The 26,126-nt window shown below is 37.0% G+C and overlaps 1 protein-coding gene across 1 annotated transcript in view; it reads left to right on the forward strand.

Moving 5' to 3' along the window:
• The first annotated feature begins 14,694 nt into the window (after positions 1-14,694).
• The window catches only part of Ccdc192 (coiled-coil domain containing 192), a 109,607-nt gene continuing 98,175 nt past the window's right edge, over positions 14,695-26,126 (forward strand). Inside the window, exons 1-2 of the mRNA XM_087180561.1 lie at positions 14,695-14,854; positions 18,868-18,919. Coding sequence (XP_087036687.1) covers positions 14,793-14,854; positions 18,868-18,919 — 114 coding nt within the window. The 5' untranslated portion in view covers positions 14,695-14,792. The remainder of the gene's footprint in view (positions 14,855-18,867; positions 18,920-26,126) is intronic.

Raw genomic sequence — 26,126 nt, forward strand, 5'->3', positions numbered from 1 at the left:
GTTGGGTCTTCCTCTGCTTTTGAGATCAAGGTGATGCTTGCTTCCAGGAATGAATTGAGAGTATTGCTTCCCCTTCAATTTTATTGAAGAGTTTAAACAGTAGAGGCAATAGATCTTCTCTAAATATCTTGTAGAATTCACCAGTGAAGCCACCAGGACCCAGGCTTTTCTTAGATGGTAAGTCTTTAATTATGTTTTCAATTGCATTAATTTATATTAGGTTGTTTAGAATTTTTAAGTCTTGTTGGTAATTCTTCTGTATCTAGAAATCTCTCCATTTCTTCTGTGTTTTCCATCTCATTGGTGTCTATGTCCTTAAAGTAAGTATTAATGATCCTCTGGATTTCTGCTGGGTCCATTGTAATTTCACCTTTTTCATTTCTAATTGCATGAATTTGGACCTTTTCTTTCCTTTTTTTGATAAGGTTGGCTAAAGATTTGTCAATTTTTTTTATTCTTTTGAAGAACCAACTCTTTGCTTCATTGATTTTTTGGTATCATTCTCTTAGTCTCCATTGCACTGATTTCTGCTCTGATTTCTATAATTTCCTCTTTTGTACCACCTTTGGGTTTGTCCTGCTCTTCTTTTCTCTTGAAGCTTGAGGTTCAGCATTAGGTTGTTTATTTGAGCCCACTCTGTTTTCCTAATATGTTCAGCATTAGGTTGTTTATTTGAGCCCACTCTGTCTTCATGCTATGAGTATTCACTGCTATCAATTTCCCTCATGAGACATTTCCTTGTGTCCCATAGACTCTAGTATGTTGTATGGGCATTGTCATTTAATTGTAGGAACTGTCTGATTTCTTTAATGTCCTCTGTAACCCATTGGTTGCTCAGAAGTGTATTGTTCAATTTCCATGTGTTTATGAAATTCTTGTGGTTTCTTTTGCTATTGGTTTCCAATTCATCATACTATTGTCTGATTATATACAGGGGATAACTTCAATTCCTTTGCACTTATTTAAACATGTTCTATGAGCAAGTATGTGTTCTATTTTGGAGAATGACCCATGTGAAGCCAAATAGAATGTATATTCTGTGCAGAGTCATGCAAAACACATCAAATCAGCCCGCTGCAGACAGGCAGGTATGCACACGGCCTACCGAGGTCCTGAGTCGCACAGAACACGCCAAATCAGCCCGCGCCCCAGCAACAATCCAATGCATGCATCACCCCCCGCTCCTCTGTACAGCCACCTGGTTCCACACTACAAAGACACACAGGACACCAGACCACTAGACCATGGTACTGAGTCCTGCTGATCCCAGCCCAGAGGTAGGGGCATCTGAGCCACCGTCCCACTGCTCCTGGTCCAGAGGAAGGGGCTTCCTGACCACCATCCCTCCCGCTGCTCCTGGCCCAGAGGAAAAGGCATTTGGGGCACCTTCTGTCCCACCGCTCCTGGCCCAGAGGAAGGGGCTTTGGGCCACCATCTCTTCCACCACTCCCAGCCCAGAGGTAGGGGCTTCTGAGCCACCATTCCACTGCTTCTGGACCAGAGGAAGGGGCTTCCCAGCCACCATCCCTCCCGCTGCTCCCAGCCCACAGGAAAGGCTTGCAGGCCACCATCCCTACCGCTGCTCCTGGATCCTGTCCCACCTCTCCCAGCTCAGAAAAGGTAATCCGTGCAGGTGCCAACAGCTCCCCCACCCAGTGGAAATGAGAAAACACATAAATAAGTCTCAAAACCAGACTTCTAGATCACCTACAGCAACCCCAAAGGGAAATGAGATGGAACACTCAGATACTCAACCACCTGGACCCACTGAACTGGCAACAAAAGGGGATCTGGAAAAAATAAAATCAGAAATAATTTCTCAAAAAACAGGAGAAATTGTACCCCTAGTGCAAGACATGATTAATAAATCTAGAGAGGAGCTGAGGAACATGATGGAATCTCAACATAGGAAACAAATGGAATCCATAAAACAGATGCAAATAGATTTCCAGGACATGAAAAAGTCCATTGAAAATCTACACAGCAGAATGAGCCAATGTGAGGACAGAATTTCAGATATAGAAGATAAGATTGCAATTAGTGACCAGGAAAAGAAAAATAACTTCAGAATTACAAGGGGACATGAGAAATCCATCCAGCAGCTGCTAGATGATGAAAAGAAGAATAACATAAGACTGATTGGAGTCAATGAAGAAAGAGGAGAGAGTGCAGATGACATAAAAAAATCTCTTCACAGAAATAATGGCAGAAAACATAACATGCAGGGGAAAAGAGCTTTACATACAGATAAGTGAGGCATATAGGACTCCAAATAGCCTTGATCAAAAAAAATCTACACATAGGCATATAATTGTTAAGATTTCAGAAACACAACAGAAGAACAATGTTCTACAAGCAGTGAGAGAACAGAAACAAATTACATACAAAGGAAAGCCCATCAGAATCACAGCAGACTTCTCAACACAAACCATCAAGGCAAGAAGAGCTTGGAGTGACATATTCCAAGCCCTAAAAGAAATCAGCCTCCAACCCAGATTGATGTACCCTGAAAAACTATCTTTCAAAATTGATGGAGAAATAAGATACTTTCATGACAAATAGCACCTTGGGAACTTCGTGAATACCAAACCAGCACTCCAAAGAATTTTACACAATATCCTAGGAACAGACATTGAAGATCACAACCCCAGGAAGCAAAGCAGAATGAACCCATCTGGCAAGACAAGAAATTAAATGTAAAGGGGGAGAACCCAACAAAAAGAAAAAGTCATGGCAATGACAAGTCAATACATTTGAGTTACAACCATCAATGTTAATGGTCTCAATTCACCAATCAAAAGAAATAGACTGGCAGAATGGGTCAAGAAGCAAAATCCAACAATATGCTGCATACAAGAAACACACTTCATTCAAAAGGAAACTCATACACTGAAAGTTAAAGGGTGGAGAACAATACTCCATGTGACAGGAACCCGAAAAAAAGCAGGAGTAGCTCTCCTCTTTGCAAATCAAGTAGATCTCAAACCAACGCTGATTAAGAGAGATGAAGAAGGACACTACATCCTTGTAAAGGGAACAATCCAACAGGAATAGATGACATTCATAAATATCTATGGACCAAACACTAGTGTGCCCAAGTATATAAAACAAATACTAACAGACATGAAAAGTCATATATGCACTAATACAATTGTCGTGGGGGACCTCAACACCCCACTGTAACAAAGAGATAGATCAACTAGATTAAAAATAAGTAATGAAATACTAGAACTCAATCGAACTCTTGAACAAATGAACTTAACAGATGTTTACAGAGTCTTCCACCCCACAAAATCAGAATACACATTCTTCTCAGCTGCACATGGGTCATTCTCAAAAACAGACCAAATACTCACACAGAGAACATGTTTAAGTAAGTGCAAAGGAATTGAAGTTATCCCCTGTATATTATCAGACCATAGTGGGATGAAATTGGAGATCCATAGCAAGAGAAACTCAAAAAATTTCATAAACACATTCAAATTGAACAACATAGTTCTGAATAACCAATGAGTCAAAGAGGAAATTAAAGAAGAAATCAGACAGTTCCTTCAATTAAATGACAATGACAATACAACATATCAGAATCTATGGGACACAATGAAAGCAGTCTTACAAGGGAAATTCATAGCAGTGAATATGCATATTGGGAAAACAGAACGAGCCCAATTAAACAACCTGATGCTGAACCTCAAGCTTCTAGAAAAAGAAGAGCAGGACAAACCCAAAGCTCATGCAAGGGAGGAAATTATAAAGATCGGAGGAGAAATCAATGCAATGGAGACTAAGGAAATGATACAAAAAAATCAATGAAACCAAGAGTTGGTTTTTGAAAGAATCAACAAAATAGACAAACCCTTAGCCAACCTTATCAGAAAAAGGAAAGAAAAGGCCTAAATCCATGCAATTAGGAATGAACAGGTGAAATTACAACAGACCCAGCAGAAATCCAGAAGATCATCAATACCTACTTCCAGAATCTATACGCCAATAAGATGGACAACACAGAAGAAATGGACAGATTCCTAGATACATATGAATTACCAAAGTTGAATGAAGAAGACCTAAAAATTCTGAACAACCCAATATCAACCAATGGAATTGAAAATGTAATTAAAAACTTATCCATTAAGAAAAGCCCAGGCCCTGATGGCTTCACTGCTGAATTCTACAAGACATTTAGAGAGGAACTGCTGCCACTACTGTTTAAACTCTTCAATGAAATTGAAAGGGAAGCAATACTCCCAAATTCATTCCTGGAAGCAAGCATCACCTTGATCCCCAAAGCAGAGAAAGACCCAACTGAAAAGGAGAACCATAGGCCAATCTCACTAATGAACATAGATTCAAAAATCCTTAATAAGATAATGGCAAATAGGATGTTGAAGATCATCAAGAGGATCATACACCCTGATCAAGTGAGATTCATCCCAGGGATGCAGGGATGGTTCAACATATGAAAATCAATCAATGTAATACACTATATCAATAGAGCCAATGACAAAAATCATATGATTATCTCCATAGATGCAGAAAAAGCATTTGACAAAACCCCACATGCATTTACGATAAAAATGCTACAAAAAATTGGAATAGATGGCCTCTACCTCAAACTGATAGAAGCCATCTATGAAAAACTAACAGCTAATATCATACTAAATCATCAAAAACTGAAATCCTTCATGCTAAAATCAGGAACAAGACAAGGATGTCCACTATCACCACTCTTGTTCAATATAGTTCTGGAAACATAAGCCAAGGCAATTTTATAAGAGAAAGAAATAAAATGAATAAAGATAGGAAATGAAGAAGTCAAATTGTCATTATTTGCAGATGACATGATACTCTATATAGAAGACCCCAAGAACTCCACCAAAAGTCTTCTAGACTAAATAATCAAATTCAGTAAAGTAGCTGGTTATAAGGTCAACACACAAAAATCAATAGCTTTCCTCTACACAAATGACAGACTCACTGAGAGAGAAATATGGGAAATAATTCCTTTCACAATAGCATCCAAAAAACTGAAATACCTAGGAATCATCCTAACAAAAGAAATCAAAGACCTCTTCTCTGAAAACTATGGCACTCTGAAAAGAGAGATTGAAGATGATATCAGAAAATGGATAGATATCCCCTGCTCCTGGCTAGGAAGGATTAATATAGTGAAAATGTTCATATTTCCAAAACTGCTATATAGATTTAATGCAATTCCAATTGAGATCCCAGCAGCATACTTCATAGACCTTGAGAAAACAATCCAAAAATTCATTTGGAACAAGAAGAGACCCAGAATAGCAAAAGCAATTCTAGGTAACAGAAATATGGCAGGGGGTATCACAATCCCCAACCTGCAACTATACTACAAAGCTACTGTGATAAAAACAGCATGGTACTGGAAAAGAAACAGACCTGAGGACCAGTGGAACAGATTAGAAGTTGCAGAAACAATTCCAGACACACTCAGCCATCTCATCTTCGATAAAGGAGCCAATCACCCTCACTGGAGGAAAGATAGCCTCTTTAATAAATGGTGATGGAAAAATTGGGCTTCAACTTGCCATAGATTAAAACTAGACCTATCTCTCTCACCATGCACTAAACTAAAATCAAAATAGATTAAAGATCTAAATATTAAAATAGAAACTCTGAACCAGTTGGAACAGAGGTTAGGCAGAACCCTTGAAGATATCGGTGAAGGAAAAGATTTTATGAACAAAACCTCAGTTGCCCATGAACTAGCACAAACAATCAACAAATGGGATCTCTTCTTATTAAAAAGCTTCTGCACAGCAAGGGAAACCACCAGCAGTGTGAAGAGACAATCCACAATGTGGGAAAATGTCTTCACCTGCTCTTCCTCAGACAAAGGTCTACTATCTCAAATCTATAAAGAACTTAAAAAGATCAGACCTCCCAAATTTAAAGACCCAATCCAAAACTGAGCATCTGAAATGAACAGACATTTCTCAGACAAAGAAGTAGAAATAGCAAATAAACATATTAGAAAGTGTTCAACATCACTGGTCATTTGAGAGATGCAAATGAAAACAATGCTGAGATTCCACTTTGCTCTAGAAAGAATGTCTGCTATCATGAAATCAACCAATAACAAATGCTGGCAGAGCTGTGCAGAAAGAGGAACCCTGCCCCACTGCTGGTGGGAGTGCAGACTGGTGCAACCACTGTGGAAATCGGTATGGAGTTACCTCAAAGAACTAGGACTGGAAGTCCCATTTGACCCCAGTATTCCACTGCTGGGGATCTTCCCCAAAGAATTAAAAGAATCATACCACAGTGATATATGTGCGCCCATGTTCATAGCGGCACAGTTTGTGATAGCTAAAACTTGGAAACAGCCCAAATGCCCATCAACTGGAGACTGGATAAAGAAAATGTGGATTTTTGTAAAATGGAATACTACTCAGACATAAAAAGTTAGAAATTAGAGACATTTATAGCTAAGTGGATGCACATTGAGGCAATACTCCTAAGTTAAATAAATAGGGCACACATGTATAAATACCAAATAGTTTCTCTGGTGTGAGAAACTGAAAGTGTAAATAAGGACTAAATGTATAATAGGTAATGTGAAGTAGGAAGAAAAGTGGCAAAGGGGAAGGAAGTGAGAGGGCTAGGGGAAAGGATAGAAGGGAATGGGATTAATATGAGAAAATGGAAAAATAGGAACAAAATCCTTGTAAATAGGGAGGAATGGAGGGGGTGAACGGAGGGCTGGGCAAGGGTGAAAAATAAGAACCAAGAGAGATTATGTAAAGGTGCAAATTTCCAATGATGAATGTTATTATATTGTATACCTAAAATGTACCAATGATTAGAATGAATAATCAATAATGCAAAATAGGAACAAAAGGTCCAAAGGGATAGGGGTAGTGGGAGGGGCAGGGGAAAGGAAAGAAGGGAAAGGAAAAATGATGAGAAATGGAAAAAATAGAAATAAAGTCTTTGTAAATAGGGAAGGGTGGAGGGTGTGAAGGGAGGGCTAGGAATGGGAAAATAATAAGAACCAAGATGCATCATGTAAAGGTACAATTCCCAATGAGAAATATAATTGTGTTGTATACCTACAATGTACCAATAAAAGAATTTAATAAAAAACTAGAAAAGAATGTATATTCTGCTTTTGTGGGGTGGAACACTCTGTAAACCTCTGTTAAGTTCATTTGTTCAAGAATTTGGTTGAGTTCTAGTATTTCATTTTTGATTTTTTATCGAGTTGATCTATCTATTTGTGACAATGGGGTCTGGAGTTTCCCCACTACTACAGTATTAGTGCTTCTTTGATTTTTCACATCCATTAATTTTTTTTATATAGTTGAGTGAACTAGCATTTGGTGCATATCTATTATGATTGTCATCTCTTCCTCTTGGATTTTTGCCTTTATAAGGATGTAGTGTTCTTCTTTGTCTCTCATTATCAGTGTTGGTTTGAAATCTATTTGATCTGCAAAGAGGATAGCTTCTCCTGCTTCTTTTCAGGTTGCTGTTGCATGAAGTATTGTTTTCCACCCTTACCTTTCATTCTATGATTTTCTTTTTGAATTGTGTTTCATATTGTTGGATTTTGCTTCTTGACCCATTCTACCAGTCTATTTCTTTTGATTGGTGAATTGAGACCATTAACATTGATGGTTATAACTGATACATATTGACTTATCCTTGTCATGACATTTTCCTGTTGTTGGATTCTCCCCCTATCCATTTAATTTCTTATCATACCTGATGGATTCATTCTGCTGGGCTTTCTGGGGTTGTGATCCCCATTATCTTTTCCTAAGATATTGTTTAAAATTTTTTAGAGCACTGGTTTGGTATTCATGAAGTTCCTCGGGTGTTGTTTGTCATGAAAATATAATATTTTTCCATCAATTTTGAAAGATAGTTTTTCAGGGTACATTAATCTGGGTTGGAGGTTGTTTTCTTTTAGGGTTTGAAATACTTTAGGCCATACTCTTCTTGACTTGAGAGTTTGTGTTGAGAAGTCTGCTGTGATTCTGATGGGCTTTCCTTTTTATGTGATTTGTTTCTTTTCTCTAACTGCTTGTAGCACTTTGTTTTTCTGTTGGGTTTCTGGAATCTTAACTATAATATGCCTAGGTATAGGTTTTTTTGGTCATGACTAGTTGGAGTTCTATATGCCTCACTTATCTGTATGTCAAATTCTTTTCCCCTACTTTGGAAGTTTTCTGCCATTACTTCTGTGAACAGATTTTTTATGTTATTTGCACTATCTCCTGTTTCTTCATGGACTCTGACCAGTCTTAAAGTTATTCTTCTTTTCATCATCTAGCAGCTACTGGATTGATTTCTTGTAGTCCTTTACTATTTTTAAGAATTTTTTCTTTTCCTTGTCATTAATTGCAATCCTGTCTTCCATGTCTGATATTCTGCACTCAAATTGGCTCATTCTGCTATTTCAATGGAGTTTTTAATCATCTGGATATCTGTTTGCATGTGTTTTATGGATTCCTTTTGTTTCCTATGTTGGGATTCCATCATGTTTTTCAGCTCCTCTTTTTTTTTTAGTCTGTGTCTGCTCTAGAGTTATTAATCATGTCTTTCACTATGGACACAATCTCTGTTGTTATCTGAGAAATAATTTCTTATTGTATTTTTTCCAGATCCTCTTTTGTTGCCAGTTCAGGGAGTCCAGGTGGTTGAGTATCAGATTGTTCCTTCTTGTTGCCCCTTTGGGTTGCCTTAGGGGATCTGGCAGTCTGGTTTTGAGTCTTGTTTGTGTGTCTTCTCATTTCACCAGAGCCTGATGCACAATTGTTGAGGTGACTCTGCTCACCCACTAGGCTTCAATTTTCAGTAAACCTCAGAGAGGCTTTTTCTCTGCTGCTCACCATTGTGCCAATTCCTGGGTTCAGAATGGTGGCCTTCTGGATCCCTGTGCTGCACTGTTATCTGGGCAGGGTTCTGGATGGGTTCTGTGCATATTTAGGATGGTATCTGGGCATACCTCCGGCTGGGACCTGCCCACCTGTGTAGCTGTTGTCTGGGAGACCCTTTGTTTGGTGTCTGTGCACCTGAGTTGCTGGTGTCTGAGCAGGCTTCTGGGGAATGGCAAGCACTTACCAATGGTAACTTGGCAGGCCTTTGTCTGTGACTTGCACACCTGTGCAACTGTTTTCCAGGTGGGCCTTTGGCTGGGGCCAGTGCACCCCAGCTGCTGGTGTCTGGGCAGGGCCCTGGCTGGGATCTGGGCACCCACACTACTGTTGTCCACATGGGCTTCTGGCCAGAGTCCTGGAGTCTGTGTGCACTTACTAACGATATCTGGGAGGGCCTCTGGATGTGGCCTGTGTGCCTGGGCCCACTGTTTTTTTTAATTTTATAGTTTTATCTAAAATGCATTCTCAAATTTTTCTTCAGATAAAAATTTTAAGTGTTCTCCTCTCTCTTACTAACTTTTTTCCTCACTGGTATATAATACCTCATTAAGAAAGAATAGAAATACAGAGATAAAAATCACTGCAATGGTTGTAATAGTAAATCTTATTAAATGGTTTTCCAGTTTAAATAATATGGAAATATATGAAAATAATATATATGGCAATATCCTATATTAGTATGATATAATTATTAATTATGACTTAATAAAATAATAAATATATATGAATTATATGAAAATATTTACTTGCATTTGATGGCCTTAGAACCTTCCAGATATACTTCCTTCTTCCACACTATTTAGTAGCCATAGAATTGGGGAGGAATTGATTCCACTGAGCCCTAAGGGTAGAATTTGATGGTTCTTTTCCCACTGCTACATTGATTTGAGGCAGGCAGATATTTCAGATTCACAACAATCAACACTTCCTTTTTGGTAGTGATCTAGCTACTTAGGATTGTCTAATGAGAAGAACACAGGACTTTTATTCTACGGTCAGGAAGTCAATCCTCTTTCTCTCCCTTGGGCTAAGAACAAAGTCACTTGTACAGTAGACCTGGTTAGTGCTGGCAGCCATTCTATGCCTATGAGAAAAGCAGCCTTCAGAAGTAGATACCATTGTTTATGGAAGAATGGCAAGATGGAAAGATATCGTCTACCAGTAGCACTGCTGATTAACCTTGAAGCATTTTTAACCTCTGAACCTTCTATCCACATGAGTCAGTAAATTCTCTTATGTGTTAATTACTACAGGCTGGCTTTTCTGTTATTTGTAAGTGAAAGTGTCTTTCACAGTACAACGTCCATCAAAGATCACTCACTTTACTATGAGAATGAAAAAATCCTAGCAGAGAAGATGACTTTTCTGAGAAATTGCTTCTTATAGGTCCCTGTTTTTATCTAGTTCATTTTTACTTGTTTGACCCTAAATTCTCTATTAAGAGTATATGAAAGTTATTGAAGAAATGAAAATACAATATTTGGAGAAATTATATTTAATTTTCTAGCTAATGGATTGCTACAATATTTATTAGATAAATAATTAGGGAATAATGGTCATAGTTTCTACAGAACTTTGATTAGCAGAGCATTACAAGAGACATAAATAATATTTATATTAACTGTAGAAATAACCTGAAAGAGAAATTTCACAGCAAGTATATAGTCTAACAAATAATCTCGTAAATCATGACTGTTTGGAATCACATCTATCTCTAGAATCTTGCATTGTGATAGGCATAAAGATAATAATAGATGTTCTCAATTGTATGAGTGACCCACTCTTGGGAAATGAAATATGTAAAAGAAAAATCAGTCACAGGGGAAACATAAAAAGGTATTCACCAATATAATAGTCACATTTTAAGAAAACAGTGAATGTAAGCAAAAGGATAAATGAGAATTAGCCTGAACTTGAACAACTCTTTTCTAGGTAAACATCAACAATGCTATGGAAAATGGAAGTGTACAAAGTAGACCCTATGGGTTGAAAGCAATCAAAAAAAATTCTGGCTAAGAAAAGAAAAGGTGGGGAATTAACTGGAAACATATCGAGCCTCTTAGAATCAGCAGAAGACTAACTTAAGGTTAGGAATGTGGAGAAACCACTCCAGGAAGAATTGGGTTAGAATGCACTGTAGACAAAACAGCTAGTGAGGACCCCAATAATGACTATTTCAGGGGACTCTGTATTTCATGGGAAAAGATTGAAGAGAAAATAGGAAAAAGAAGCTATAGATTCAAGAATTTTTCTGTGCAGGGAAATGCAGGAAGATGTGAGATTTGTCTGTCTTTTAATGGCATGTTTTTATGATGTTGGGATTAAATCCCTGCCCAGAACCCTTTCCTGCAAGTGGTTCTTTTTGTCATTCACACCTTAGCTCTATGTCACCTCCTGTTCCTAGTCTCTTTATGCTGTTTTATTTTCTTTACAGCACTTGTCTGTATCCTGAACAATACTCCCTATATGTTTGATTGTCTCTACCAAAACATGAACTTCATGAGATCAGTAGCTTTTTCTTGCTTTTCCAATGTAACACAAGCATCCAGAAAAATTCCTGCTATGTAGCAGGACCCTAGTAAATATTTGTGAGATAACTAAATAAGCAAAGGGACACCTAAAGTTGCAAATGCTTGAGATTCAAGGTCCCTGGATCCAGTTGCTGAATAGACAAGTTCAAATATCTTATAATCCTTTGTTGGATAGGGACTGTCCCCAACTCAGTCATACAGGTGGGAGCTTGGTATCTGAATTTACTGTCTATCCATAGGTAAATATGAAGGGAGAGAGAGATTTCTCACAAGAAAGTTAAATCCTGCCAGGGACAAATGCTCCCTGAAGTAAGGAACAGTAAGACAGAAGAAGGAATGTCTCTTTCCTGTCCTAAATAAGCTATACATGAAAAGTTTACATTCCTACTCATTAATTAAAAAATTTCAGTCTCATCTCTGTTTCCCAAGGGAAGACTTTATGACCAAAGGGGTAAAATCTCCTTGCTCACATAGATAAACATCTATCTCCATTAAAAAAAGCTGGAAGCCTGGAGATAATTAGACCCACTGTGTCAAGCAATCAAAAACACAGGGAAGAAGACAAAAAATCAAGGACAAATGAGCTAATTCTTAGGCAAAACAAAAGGAAAGCTTTTGCAATCAGCTAGAAGATATTTTGGTTGTAGTGCATGGCTGGATCTGTGTACTTGTTTTCTCAGTTATTTTGGCTTCTCTATCATATTTCTCCTCTCCTGTTCTATTCCACTGCCACAGGCACACTTACCCAGGATCTCAGACACAGATACAGATACCTCGTATTCACCACAATGAGAACAAAGTGAACTTCTGCAGCTCAGCTGTTTGAATGGGGGCCGCAAGAGCATACCTCCTCAGGAGTAACACCTGGGAGATGCTTCCGTTAGCTTGGATTTAGTTGTTTTTTAAGTACTTTTGACCTCCTAAATTAGAGGAGTGTTTTTGAAATCCAAGACCTGTTTCATTTTCTCCTAATAGGACAGTTGTGCCTACTAGAACAATAACCCTGATAGAATGATCAGCTCCACGAGGGCTGTCACAGTGTCAAGTTTGCTCCTGTCTCACACCATGTCTGGCACACAATGGGCTTTCAGGAAACATTTGAAGAATGAAATAAAAAATAAACGAATAAAAGATGAGTGGAGAACTCAACCAAACAGACTCCAAATGCATCTACCGTGGCTTTCTCTCCCCACCTCAACTGTACTACCTCATTATCAATCTTTTCTATCATGCTCTTTCCTCATTGCTATACTTTTATCTCCTACCCTCCTTTATGATCCTATTAATATGTATTTATCTGAGTTTGATACAACATCCTGATAAGTATTAACAAGAAAACATAAAATGTGCATACTTTCTAAACCTCCTGGTTATATGCATATGTGTGATTCTATAAAAAAATACATATATGATAAGCCATAAAGCAAGATTTTTAATTGTATGTAATAGTTTATAAGCACCACTCTAAGCCAAGAATGCTTTTTCAGTTTAAAAAATATTAACTGTGGCAGTGTCAATGATTTATATAGCATATTTCTAGAAGTTTTGTTATAATGTTCCTTTTTTCCTTTAGACTTAGAAAGATGTAGTTTTCTAAAATTCAGTTCAACTTTAAGATTATTTGAATGATTTTCATTCTTTAAATAATTGTACTTCATTTAATCATAAAAGAGCAATACCATTAATTTGTTAGTTAGCTTTTTCAGTCTAGAATTTTGTAGACTAATTTATCTTCAGTAAACCTGAAAATTTCTTAACTCTCTCCATCTGAAATTCTTCCCATGTAGCATTCCTTTAAGCAGTGAAAATGGGAAAGTCAATTTGTTTTTCAGGGACTTTTTAAAAGTCTATTTTTATACCAGTCATATCTCTCTCCCTATCTTTTTGATCAGTGAGATGTATGATAAGATTAATAGCCATTATGAATAATTAGTGCCCACAGTGCCTTTCACCAGCCATTTTTGAGATGACTTCATTTTCATAAAATATTATAAACCAACTACACAGTGAATATCTGTACATTCCTCTAAAATCCAGTGAAGTATCCACTCTCTAGGTTTGCAGTAAAATGAGATAAGGAAGCAGAATGGAATGGTATATCTGGAGGAGAAAACAGATATCATTCAAGTGGTTCTTATTTAAAAGGAAGAAAACTAAAACATAGGGAAATGAGATGATTTTCTGATACTTTGTAGGCTGCTAACTAGCCTTAATGGCCAACTACAAGGCCATTAGTTATACAAACAACTAATCTGTTTGTATACACTTATTTAGGCAGTTTTGGCTTTTTCTCCAAGAACACCAACTGCTCACAGTACTTTATTCATAGGGTTGTTTTACCAAAGAGCTGGGTATCTTGAATTAATATTGGAGAAGTAAATAATAATTTTACTTTTTAATTGATAAGTTCCAACTGTTCCTTATTTCTACTATTGAAATTATTTTATCTACATGCTCCAATCCTAGAAACATTCTGTGGTTAGAAAAACTGGTGTTACACCAATCTAATTTATTTCATTATGGGTTATGTGAGTGGGCTGCATGAGTTCAGGACCTAGGGGTCAAAACCCAGAAGGATTTTGGTTTTGATCTATGAACTGCGGAGTTCTTACCTATATTTCATTCCAGAGCAGGAAATGGAGTAGGTATACCTCAACCCGGTCCACAAATGCCCCTAGGGAGAGATATAGTAAGTGGCTGGGAGAAAGAGGCTGATAACTTCAGAAAACCAACAGGCATGCTGTACTGGCTACAGATAAATGGTGACAGTGAGCAGAACACCAGTAATCACTACAGTATGTCTCCTCTGCCATCCTGTGTTGGGAACAAAGCTTGAATTAGAACATGTCCCAGGGGCCTATGGGTCTTCTGTCTGGGACCTATGGGTCTTCTGTCTGGGGCCTATGGGCCTCAGGGAAAGCAGATTATAACAGTGAGGGATCTATTCCTTGCCTGTAGGTCTGTTCATGCACCCATTTCAGATATCAGTGGGATGAATGTTTTTTCAGCATTGATTCTAGATATAAACATACCCTGGTTTGAGCACAAACTTACTTCCCCCGTTCCACTTTGAATGGGTTTTCCAAAAATGATGATGATGTGATAATTCTTCATCCAGTCTCATGCCTGGATCTGATTTGGAGATGCTTTGAGGGGTTATTGTGGCTTTGCAACTGAGCTTTTTTTTTTCTCTCTTTTTCTTTGGGAAGTTAACTATTCCTACCATTGTGGTTGCCTAGCAACAAGGGACAGCCAAGTAGTATCAAGGATTCTAAAACTCTAACGACTAAGGAAAATTAAGGTCTGTCCAAAGGACAGGAAATCCCAGCGGGCCTAACTAGAGATGGGAGAATGTTACAGCATGAACTCTGTAGTCCCATATTCTGAAAACACAGAGAACTACAGGTGAGTTTCCAGCTCCTCTTGTCCCAAAATAACCCGTGAGAATTTCTAGACAAAGTAGCCTTCACTCAGTACTTCAAACATAACTTTCCTTTAAAGTCCGTGGGAAAACATTAAACAGACTTTGTCCTTTCCTGGAGAGTGAACTTTTCTTTGGATGAGGCAGTCTTCCCAGATCATAGGGCAGGGCCTGACACATACTAGGGTTCAGTAAATATTTGTTGGATGGATAAAATGTCCTTCATATGGACTTCTCAAAATTACACAATTACCCACTCCAACCATTTTACTAGTGAGAAGGGCTAGGATGCTGAGCCAGCCCTCTCCAGAATCACTGATATGCAATGTCTCCATCAAAGCTGGGTCATTCATTCTCTCCAAGTTCCCCAAATTAAAGATCCAAGTCAACCCTGGCTACAAGTATTAAAGTATAACTCATGTACAGACAGTCACTGGAAAACTTCTTGGTTGACTCAATACTTCTTTCCTCTTCAAATGTGGAAATGGACAGCTGTGCTCCACTCTGTCTTTGGAGATGAATATTGTCTGAAGTGCTCACCTGCATCCGTGGATCTACCTTGTTCAGTCTTAAAACATAGTTTCCTTATGTGAATGTATGAAATTTGTTTTTAACCTTGTGTCTGTGGTCCAAGGATGTTATGGAAAATTCATGAATCTTCTGACATTTGATGGAAACTGTCATTTCTATATGCAAAAAGTCCATGACTCTCAAAAGATGAACGATCTTTAGGAGGGAAAAAGGACTTTTTTGTCTGTTAAAGAAAATGAAACTTAGCAAATACTCCTTTATTTAATTGCCCCTAACAAATCACCTAAAAAGATAATATGTCAATGTGCAGACAATTGGAGAGACCAACATAATGTTGCCAAATGGAGGAAAAACATCCCATGATTGACAACTTTGACATGATTAACAACCTTGACATGAATAACACAGTGTACAACCAGTAGGGAAGCAAGTCAATAAGCAGGACACTTCTCATTATAAATTACCATTAATGTTTTTGTCTTCCTGGCCCATGGAGCCATGCATTTTGTGCAGGGAGAAAGCAGGCGTCTGTGATGGGCAGAAGGAGTATTATACTACTTTTCTTGATCCTGAGGTGGGTTTAGTTTAGTTCCTACACTTCTGAGCAGGAACAAAGTAGACTTTTTGCTCCCCTACCCTGCCCCCTTTCTTCTCATGCCCTTGAGATAGACCTTCTCCACAGTTTACATAAACTGAATGGGAACTTCTTAAATCGTCTAAGCAAGAGAGAATTAGGCTTGTATGCAATTAACCTAGGGAATGAAAAGGCATTTTTCTCAGGAAATCCTCTGCTATAAGAATTGGATGCTCAATAGCTTATTTTCAAATCAATTTCATTAAAATAATTTATTCACTTGGGCTAAGTGCTAATTACTATTCCAATTCAGCATGAAAAGTATGGAATAAAAGTTTAGAAATCAGATAGAAAGATATTTCACTAAAAGAAAGAAAATCCTTATATTCTTATAAAACATTGAAAAAATACTGCTGTAAGGTTTATGTCATATTATTACTTCCTAACAATAGAAATTTAAAGTAGATTTCCAATTTCTCCATTAACCTTGAAATAAGAAAACATTGCAAAATACATCTTCATAAACACATTTGTTAATTCTAATTCATTTTATCTCAAGGCTATTAGACTTTCTAAACCTTTCCTTAATTATTGTACAAGATGCTTTCTCTGTGTATATTGTTACTATGGTTACTCTGAGACCATGACTCATGACATTTAAATATTATTGTCAGGTAGCCAAAGCACCCTCATTTTAAATGAGTAGTTTTGTTTCAGTCATTATTTTAAAAACATAGTTACAAATAATACTTTCGGTGGTGCATTTGTGACATATCTGAGTATGTACTTAAGAGTCTTATATGCACAATGTTTTGTTTTGCTTGGCTTCATTCAGTGATTGACTTTCTTTCTTGGCATGTCACTGGGAGAATAAAAAGTAAAGAAATCACAGTCCTTGTTCTCTATGAATGTATCACTGAGAAAAATGCAAAAACACAGTTAGACAAATAACTGTCTACATTATGAAACATAATAAAGGATATGAGACTGATATCCAAAACCTGCTGATGAAATACAGAGGCAAGATAGCCTTCTGATTGGTAGGGTCAAAGAAATCCAGGAAAATATTAAGGTTATGTTGTAAAGAAATGGCAAAATCTCAACGTACAGTGAAGAGAGCATGAATCTTCTGATTGGAGGAAATCACTTTTGAAAAGTATAAACACATATTCTGGAACCAATGGGTAATATGGTTTGGTAAAATAATTTTGTGATGCATACTTATAGAAGATATGATTATTTTGGAAGTAAGAAGACCTGCTTTATTAAGGTCCTTCAAAGAAATTTGCTGGTTTGCACAAAACTTTCATGTTGTTTTCTAATTCATAATAAAGAGATACTGTCAAGTAGAAAACATTTACGGGGTTTTGCTGCTTTCAAGATGATGCAAGAAAAACAATTATATCTCTTAGAATTCAATGTCTTCTTGCACTGAGAATTTCATTAATTTTGTTCAGAAATCACTAGTATTCACCAGTGGTTTTTTAAGTGGTTCTACATTTTTGGAAAAGTGGCTAAATTGAGATCCATGTATAGAAATATAGAAATTAATATTCCTTTGGGAGACAGTGGGATAGAAAACACCTTGGGATTTTAAAGTGAAACTTATTAGTTGATAACAATAGAGTGAAAGCTACTAAATCTATGAAGTTTATTAAATTGTTTGCTTTTTGAACAAATATTTACTGACCATCTTATCTCCCTTCAAGATGAGAGTAGAAGTATCAAAAACATGAGAAAAAATATTCTAGATTCAAGGAGTTTACCCTGTTAGTTGAAAGAAACACTATAAATATAATAAATGGGCAAAATATATATGTAGTATGTTTGAAAATGGCAAATACTATAGAGAAAAATAAACTAGGTTAAGAGGTGAAGGGTTCAGTTTTATGGCATTTCCCAATAAGATATGGCACATCCCACTAAGAAGATGATTTTTTAGCAAAAATGGAAAGAATAATAAGGTAAATGATAAGATGTGAAGAAAATATTCCTAGGGCTTTGGGATGCCCTGGGAGCCAAGTGAAGAATCTCAATCTCTCTCTCTCTCTCCCTCCCTCCCTCCCTCCCTTCTCTCTCTCTCTCTCTCTCTCTCTCTCTCTCTCTCTCTCTCTCTCTCTCTCTCTCTCTCTCTCTCTCTCTCTTTCCTTCTCTTCTGCAATGCTGGGGATCAAACCCAGACTTAATGCATGCAAGGAAAGAACTCTGCCAACTGAGTTATAGCTCCAATCCATGATGAAAGTATTTCAGAGGGAATGATGAATCATGTCAAAAACACTGAAGCAAGACGACCACTGGAGACAGTAATTGTGAAGCTCTTCGGTGAACTTACCAAGTGCAGTTCCTGTGGAGTGGTACTACTGAGAGATTGATTGGAGTGGCTTTGGCCAAAAAAAGGGAAGAATTGGAGGCAGTGAAAATATAGTTTTGCTGTGGAGGTGGTCAGATAAGCAAGCAGAAACTAAAGGAGCAAGAAGGTTCAAGCTGCAATAATAACATGTTTATAAGAGAATGATCCAGAAAGAGAGGGACAGAGAAAGAAAACAGTGGAGGAAATAAGAATTCTCTGAGTCTTGTTTCATAGAATAATGTTTTTCTCTCTTTCCTTTTTCTTTTTTAAATTGAAACAAGAGATTCTGCAGGTTTTCAGAACAGATTGTACTGTTGAGACTGGTTATTCTCAAGAGGGCCTTTAAAGTCTATTTTATCTTCTTGGAGTAAAGTTTGCATTCCATTATTTTTATTTCCTTTTGAAATAATAGAAATTGACATTTAGAGGAAATAGTTGAAAAAAATGTGTCTTACATGTTACAGTGTAACAATCTATTTGATGTGAAATGTGTGTGCATGTCTGAAATAAATTTTGGAATTCTAAACTTTACTTTTTTTCAGCATGCAGCCTGAAAATTCAGAGTCAGATGTACAACCAAATGATGAAGTACTGGTAAGAAAGAAACTTCGTATGATTTGTGTTTTTTTTCAAAAAAAGAAAAAAGTACAGTTAGTGAAACCGGTATTTAATTTAATGAATATTGACATTTTTTTGGTCTCATTTTGTTTCCACATTTTACTAGTAAGTAAACATTTTAAAATAAAACAGGAAATGCTCTTTCCTAAGCAGAAGACAGGTGGAATGAGTGGAGCAGCAGTGCAATGCTGCTGCTCCTGGGGTACTAGGAACTTAGGTGTGGGGTGGGGTTGTCTTTCCCATTTTGACACGTGAGGAATGCCACACTGCTCTCTGTGGCCTCACCATATTGAGGGCATCTTGGGCCATTTTGTAGCATTTTCTTGTAAATGAGGACATCCTGGAATACAGATCCAGTACCTTACGTAATTTAGTTTAGTCTGGGTTTAAATCATGGCCTATTCCAGATATTGTTAATTCTCTTTCAAGTCAGCTGATGACACACAGAGCTCTTATCCTTGAGTCTTTCCTTTTCCATGAGCTTTTTGATGCCCAGGGAAAGCTGGGTTTTGACTACTCGAACCCTTTCTGGGCCCCTCCATTGGCAAAGGTGAAACAGTGAGGGTTGTCGAGAAGTGTTGAAGTTGCCTGATGGATATATGGAGGCTCACTGTACTAGTTCCTTTTCATAGACATTTGAAACTTTCCCTTAAAATAGTCAGTATTCCCTGAGGTTCAGTTTTAGCACTCTACCTAGAAACATTCTGGAACAATCTTTCAGTCCTTAGATTCCAGGCAGATACATTTCTGGAACAATCCTTTCAGCTCTAAGGTAGCAATGGTGTGGTACAAAAGGAAGGTCATAGAATTAGGATTCATATAAGATCAGGCACATTCAGTATGGGTGTAGACAGGACTGGGATTCAAAAAACTTGGAATCAGGCCCAAATTTGTCACCTGCAAAGCTGTGGGATGATACTGTCTTTTGAAACATTTGAGTCTTATTTTCATCTATAAAATAAGGAAAAGCTAACTTAATCTACCTCAAATAATATATTTAGATATGAAAATGGCTGACAAAGTGCTTAGAAATAAACAAGAGTAAAAGCTGGGTGTGGTGGTACAAGCCTGTAATCCCAGCATTCAGGAGGCTGAGGCAGGAGAATCAGTCTTGAGTTTGAGGCCAGCTTAGGCTACATAGTGAGACCTTGTCTCAAAAAAAGAAAGAAAGAAAGAAAGAAAGAAAGAAAGAAAGAAAGAAAGAAAGAAAGAAAGAAAGAAAAGAAATATAGAGGAGTATAGTGCTTTGGAATTGATAGTATTCAAATAAGCTCCCCTACAGGCCAGGGGACTTGGCTCTGTTTCTTTAGATGTTTGGTAGTTCTGTCTTCCACTCACATCCCACCAATATCACTGGCTCAAAACAATTGATTCCTTCATGAGATGTGTATCCAGAACCTCACGTTTGCACCATTATTTCTTAAATTTTAACATATCTAACCAGTGCCGTTCGTTCAGTCTGGCTCAGAGTAACCTGGACATAGCTCCTAAATCCATACCAATTTTCAGAAGGAGGGTTTTAAAAGTTGAAGCAATATGTCAAGAGGAAATCAAATTAGATTTGCAAAATAGTTTCAATTAAAATTGTGTCTTCTACCTCTAAAAATAATTTAATCTTATATTGCTTTTTTCAGATAGAGAAAAAAATCCTGATAAATTTTTTATTTTAATTCTGCTATTTAGGAATTTGTTGCCCTAGGAAAGAGTGACTCTCACCCAGATCATATCAAAACTACTTTTCTGTGTGATGGGTACCTTTGGGTCTGAGAAATGGGAGACTTCTGGGTACCAATCTGCTTATTTCCCTTTCCTCTAAAGATGCTAATCCATCAGTAGCCACTGAAAAGCACAAGGTGCCAATTACCACCTTTAGGATTTCTGCCTGGGGCTCCCAATTAGCTGCCTAGAGTTCAGAATCTATCCTTTCTAACTTACAGTTGAAATGGTTGGGAGCTCTGGGGCTTGAAGAAACTGGCTCTGGTTTATTTTTTGTCTTTTTACCTTTCTAAAAGCATACATTTAGCTGGAGGAAGTTAGGGTTAGACTTCAAAGCCATCTCGTATCCACAGATACTGTGTCTCCTTTCACCACACAATCCCTTTCATAGAAGTCTTAGAACATAAGATTGAGCAAAACAGATTTTGTTGTGAACCACAAAGCACTAAATTTCAAGTGGGTCTTTTAAGTAATTATTAAGTAATTATTTAAGTAATTATTTTTATTTGGGGTAGAAAAGATCAAGATGAAGGATAAAACCTTTTCAATTACATGGCTATTTCTTGACCACCCAAGTAGATTTAAACACATTCTACCTTGTGTTACCATCAAATTGGAAACACTGGTTCTTTATTTGCCTTTATGCAGTGCTATCTGCTACTTTAGCTTTTGGGCTCCTTTGTAAACTGTATGTTCTCAGAGTAGAATCTGGGCTTTATTACTTTCTGTGCGCCTGCAACCAAATTTCAGCCATTGAAGTGGCTCTTCATTAGTATCATTTGAAATAAAACAAGTGGACTTAGCCCCAGGTATAGTATTGAGTGATTGAAATCAATGTCCCTCAGATCACAGCCCCATGGGAGAGTGGCATCCAGAATCACCACTATTACACTGATACTTGTCCGGGCTGGAGATGTAGCTCAGTAGCACCGAGCCTGCCTGGCAAGCGCAAGGTCCTGAATTTGATTCCCGGTATGGAAAAAAAGAAAGAAAGAAAAGTACATTGATACTTTTCCTCTTGCTTCTATTATCACCAATTTAGAAATTAAGAAACTGAGATTCAGGGAGGCTTAAGGAGCTTCCAGATGTTAAGGGCTCAAAGCATTAAGTATTCATTGTAGATAGTAGAAACACAAGCTAATCCAGTAAGAGCTAATTTAGAGCTGCTTCTGAGGGGCCAGGTGGTCCCCATTTATCTTAGCCCTATTTTGGACCTGTTATTTAAACCTTTTCTCTGCTGTTTTTCTTCTGATAGAAAACAGCTAGTGCATATAAATCATCTTATTTAAAACTTTGAAAAATGAAAATTCTATTAGAAAGGGGTTTGACAGGAACAGGATCAGGATTGTTCTCTCTGAACTATTCCTGGGAATCCTGGGACACACAGAGTAGTGTAGAGTACTTGATGCAACTGATGAAGCAGAGCTGCACAACCCAAAGTAAGAGCATGGGTATGATGCTGTCAGTGCAAGAATATTTATTACGGAGTTCATAACTTGTCACAAGTAGGCTTGTTATAAACCCGAGAAAGTATTTAGCTTTCAAGTTGTTATTTCATAACAATTAAAGAATCATTATTTTAAGTGCCAAAAATACAGAAGCACTTTTGGGTTTTAATCTGCAAGGTCAAATTCATAGCACACTGTACAGGAAGTCAACTTTATGAAAAGACCATAAAAAAGGTAAAAATATTGATTTTATAAATTGGGGAAGATAAACTATACCTTAATTTGTGTTGAATCATATGCATTCTGCTTCTCCTTTAGTATTTGCTATAACAAAAGTTTCACAAAAAGCATGTATTATTTTTTTAACATGCTAGGAGGTCTTTCAGAAGATTCTTTTCTTTGATGAGGAAAGTTTTAAATCATTAATCAAAGTTAGTAATGTATCATTGTGCTTTAAATAACACAGGAAGGGGGTTGAAGTTGGGGGTGGGGGGCTACAGTGAAAGCTTCACCCAGAAGTTACACTCTTCACCTCTTCCATGTTCTTGGCAAAAGAAATCACATGGTCCAAAACAATTTTAAGGACTGGGGGATCAAGATCATGTGACATGCCTGGGAGAAATTTCAGCAATGTCTTAATAGACAGGTATAGCAATATAAAAACTAGGCTTAAAAAAAAGAAACCTAAGAAAAGTACAGATTAAAAATAAAGGAAAACATTAGCTTCAGAAGTTTACATTTGAATGATAAATTCTCCTTCACTTGAAAACAGAGGTTATTAAAAAAAAAAAAAAAGATCTAGAAGTCTAAAATGAGGTTGGCCTAAGGACTAGGAGGTGTCCTTTAGAAAATGATCCGTCATAGACAATTGGGCAAGATGACCTATTTCATTTTTAATTTCTATGCTAGAATAAATGTATAAGAAACAAAAGGTCCTGCTTTCATGCAAATGTGTTCTTTTATTTTTTTTAAATGTCAACAGGCAAAGACATTTAGAAAACATGTGGCACTGGAACAGATTGTTTACAGATAGGATGTTTTTCAGAATTCCCCCAAGAGGCGTCAGCAGAGCAAAGGATCTTTATACACTGAAATATTTGGGTGTCTGTAAATCAGTACCTGTGACATTTTTTCCACTTGGTTCCTTCAAATGGCAAAATGTCCCAAACAACTGGCATTATTTAGGGAAATCATGCTAGTTTGTGCTGTGAGATGCTGACACACTTGATTTTCTCTGAAGGTGGGAACACTGAGAAGGTTATATGTGTAGAAGGGAAGAAATGGTGAACTGTGAAATGGACAGAGTCAAACACATCCTTTTAGAGATTGAAGGCAGTTGCAGTTGCAGTTTTATTAATATTTTGGATAAAATCAAATTTCATGGCAATTTGCTCATCTTCTGAAAGCTGAAGTTTTAAATCAGAGCAAGATTGGGCAAGGGGGGAGTGTGTGTGGAGGCCGTCTAATCAGTCAGTCTGACTCTGAAAGCTCGTTTCAATTACTGTGGCCTGAAAATTCCAAATGTTCACAGTTTCCCCGAGAGAGGATATCCTCCGGAAGAGCTAGGACACTTATCGAGTCCAGCGTTTGCCTCGGGTAAGTGGCCCTTTTCCAGGGCCCCTCTGGGTGCTTAGTGAGAGCCTAAGAGAGCTGGGGAGCCCTGGGAGTGGAGAGCACAAGGATGCAGGCTTTCCAGGGTGACGCCAGCCTCTGGCTGCCCTCAGTCTCAGCAGATTGAATCACTTAATTTATTTTGTGAATAAATCGCTTAATTTATTTTGAGAGTTTGGTTAAACTAAAGCTCGCTGCTGAGAATAAGCGCCCCCGGTCTTCTTGTCAATAGAGGGACTATTTATGTTAGATCAGGTATCAGAGTCAACTGGGTATTTTGAAATATGTTTGATAATTTCAATTAATGTGGTATGTTATTTGTGCTTAGTGAAGTTCAGAGAAGTGAAGGGTTTCTCCAAGATGTGATTAATTTGCTTCTTTGAAATGTTGACTTTTTCCTTGAATAAACTTCTACACTAACACACCAGGATGACAAGATAACTTAGTCTCTGAAAATTCTGTATCCTGAATCCCATTTGAGGAGCAGTTATAAATATTCAAAACAAATAATAGGAAAATATTTTTAACATCTCTTATAAATATCCATTTAAATTAGGGTCATGTAATGGAAAATCTAGAAAAAGTCTTCCATAATTGTTTTCATTGTGACAACTCAGTATATAATTCTGAGATTCAAATAGTCCAAATAGTCAGAACTGGTTCGTGATTCAAAAACAAACAAATGGACAAACAGACAGACAAAAAGGTCTAGTGTCTACAAGGTAATGTTACAGAGTTACAGGGTAACTTTTAAATAACCCAAATTCTTAATCTTTCTTATGGTAGGAAAATAGTCATCATCATTAACCACCTGCATCAAAGTCTTCTGATACTTTATTTTTAAGTCATTTTAAAAATAATTTTCAGAAGAATAAAGGCATAGCAAGAAAACTCTGCAATAATATTTTAATAAAACTTAAACATAGCAAATCTCTGTATCAAGTAAAACTTTCGGCTCATAACCACAAATGAGAGAAGAACGCTATTACACATCCTTTTAGGAAAACAGAAAAGTCCAAGTGCTTTTCACAAAATACTGTATAGTTCTCCCAGAATACCCTATTTCCTTTGGTGTTCTTAGAGATATGTTGTTCACTTATTGGTTCATGAGTTGGAGGACATTCATCTAAGCCTGTAGGAAAATGTGATCTGAAGTCTATTTACATGGTGAATTATACTCTCATCATTAGTGTCTGTAACAACACTGACCAAGAGCAAGCCATATATGTAATTTTAAAATTTCTAGTAGCCACCTGGGCAGTTAGTGAGACCATGACTCAAAATAAACTTTTTAAAAAGCACTAGGGATATAGCTCAGTAGTAGAACACTTGTCTTGCATGTGAGAAACGATTAGTTTAATCTCTAGTATCACAAAATAAACAAACAAGTGAAATTAAATATTTTAACTCAATATAGCCCAAATACTGCCATCTCAACATAGAATCAATATAAAAGAGGGTCAGTGAGATATCGTACATTCTCATTTAGTGTGAGAAGTTTCAAACTCTGTTGTGTATTTCATAGGTAGAACACATTTCAATTCAAACTAAGCACATTTCAAGGACTCAGAGTCACGTGATTAGCGGCTGGGGCATATTGGATGCGTGCTCTGGCCTAAGGTCCCTGCTGCTGCTCTTTACATTCATCTTTTTATCTGTTTAAGAATTCTGAAATGTCCTCCTCTGCCAATTTTCTTCTTTCAGAACTATGAAGAGAAAAAGAAAAATCCTGTATTATCAACTGTGCTCAATGAAAGCTAAAAAATGGTGTCTCCTTTTTTATACTTTCTTGAAAGATACTGTCATACCTTTGGCAATAGTAAGAAAATGGAGGATGGTTATAAATTTTAATATTGTAATGTCCTAGGGTTTTCTGCCATCTTTACTTGGCTCTTGTTTCCTTTTTAATCTTTTAAAAATACATGTCTGGAAATAATTGACTAATAATTTTGTAAGTAATTCCTAGAATGACCAAATAGCAAAATGTTTCCATACTAGACAAAATAACACCACTAAGTTTCCACATTGTATCTTATGTTAATAAAAGGTGAAAATAGACCTGTATGAAAATTGCAAGATAAAATTAATTTTTTTTTTTTGGTACCGGGCATTGAACTTGGGACCTTGCGCTTGCGAGGCAGGCACCAGAACCACTGAGCTAAATCCCCACCCCTAAGATAAAATTAATTTAATTCTATGTTTTATAAATAAAAATATGTTATCCTCATTTTTTTCAGGCTATCAGGGAAGGATAAAAGTCATGCAATATGAGTTTTTACAAATGGAATTGTTCAGAAAAGAAAGCCATAAATGGGTCCAATGAACTCTGATGATATATGGAGGATTAAATCATATTAATTAAACAGCATGTGGGGCAAATTTCAGAGACACCTTTTTCTTAAATCTTT

This window comes from Heterocephalus glaber, unplaced genomic scaffold, assembly GCF_053883595.1.
Source record: "Heterocephalus glaber isolate CG9 unplaced genomic scaffold, H.glaber_assembly_v1.0 deba00001463, whole genome shotgun sequence".
In the NCBI taxonomy this organism is placed as follows: Eukaryota; Metazoa; Chordata; class Mammalia; order Rodentia; family Bathyergidae; genus Heterocephalus; species Heterocephalus glaber.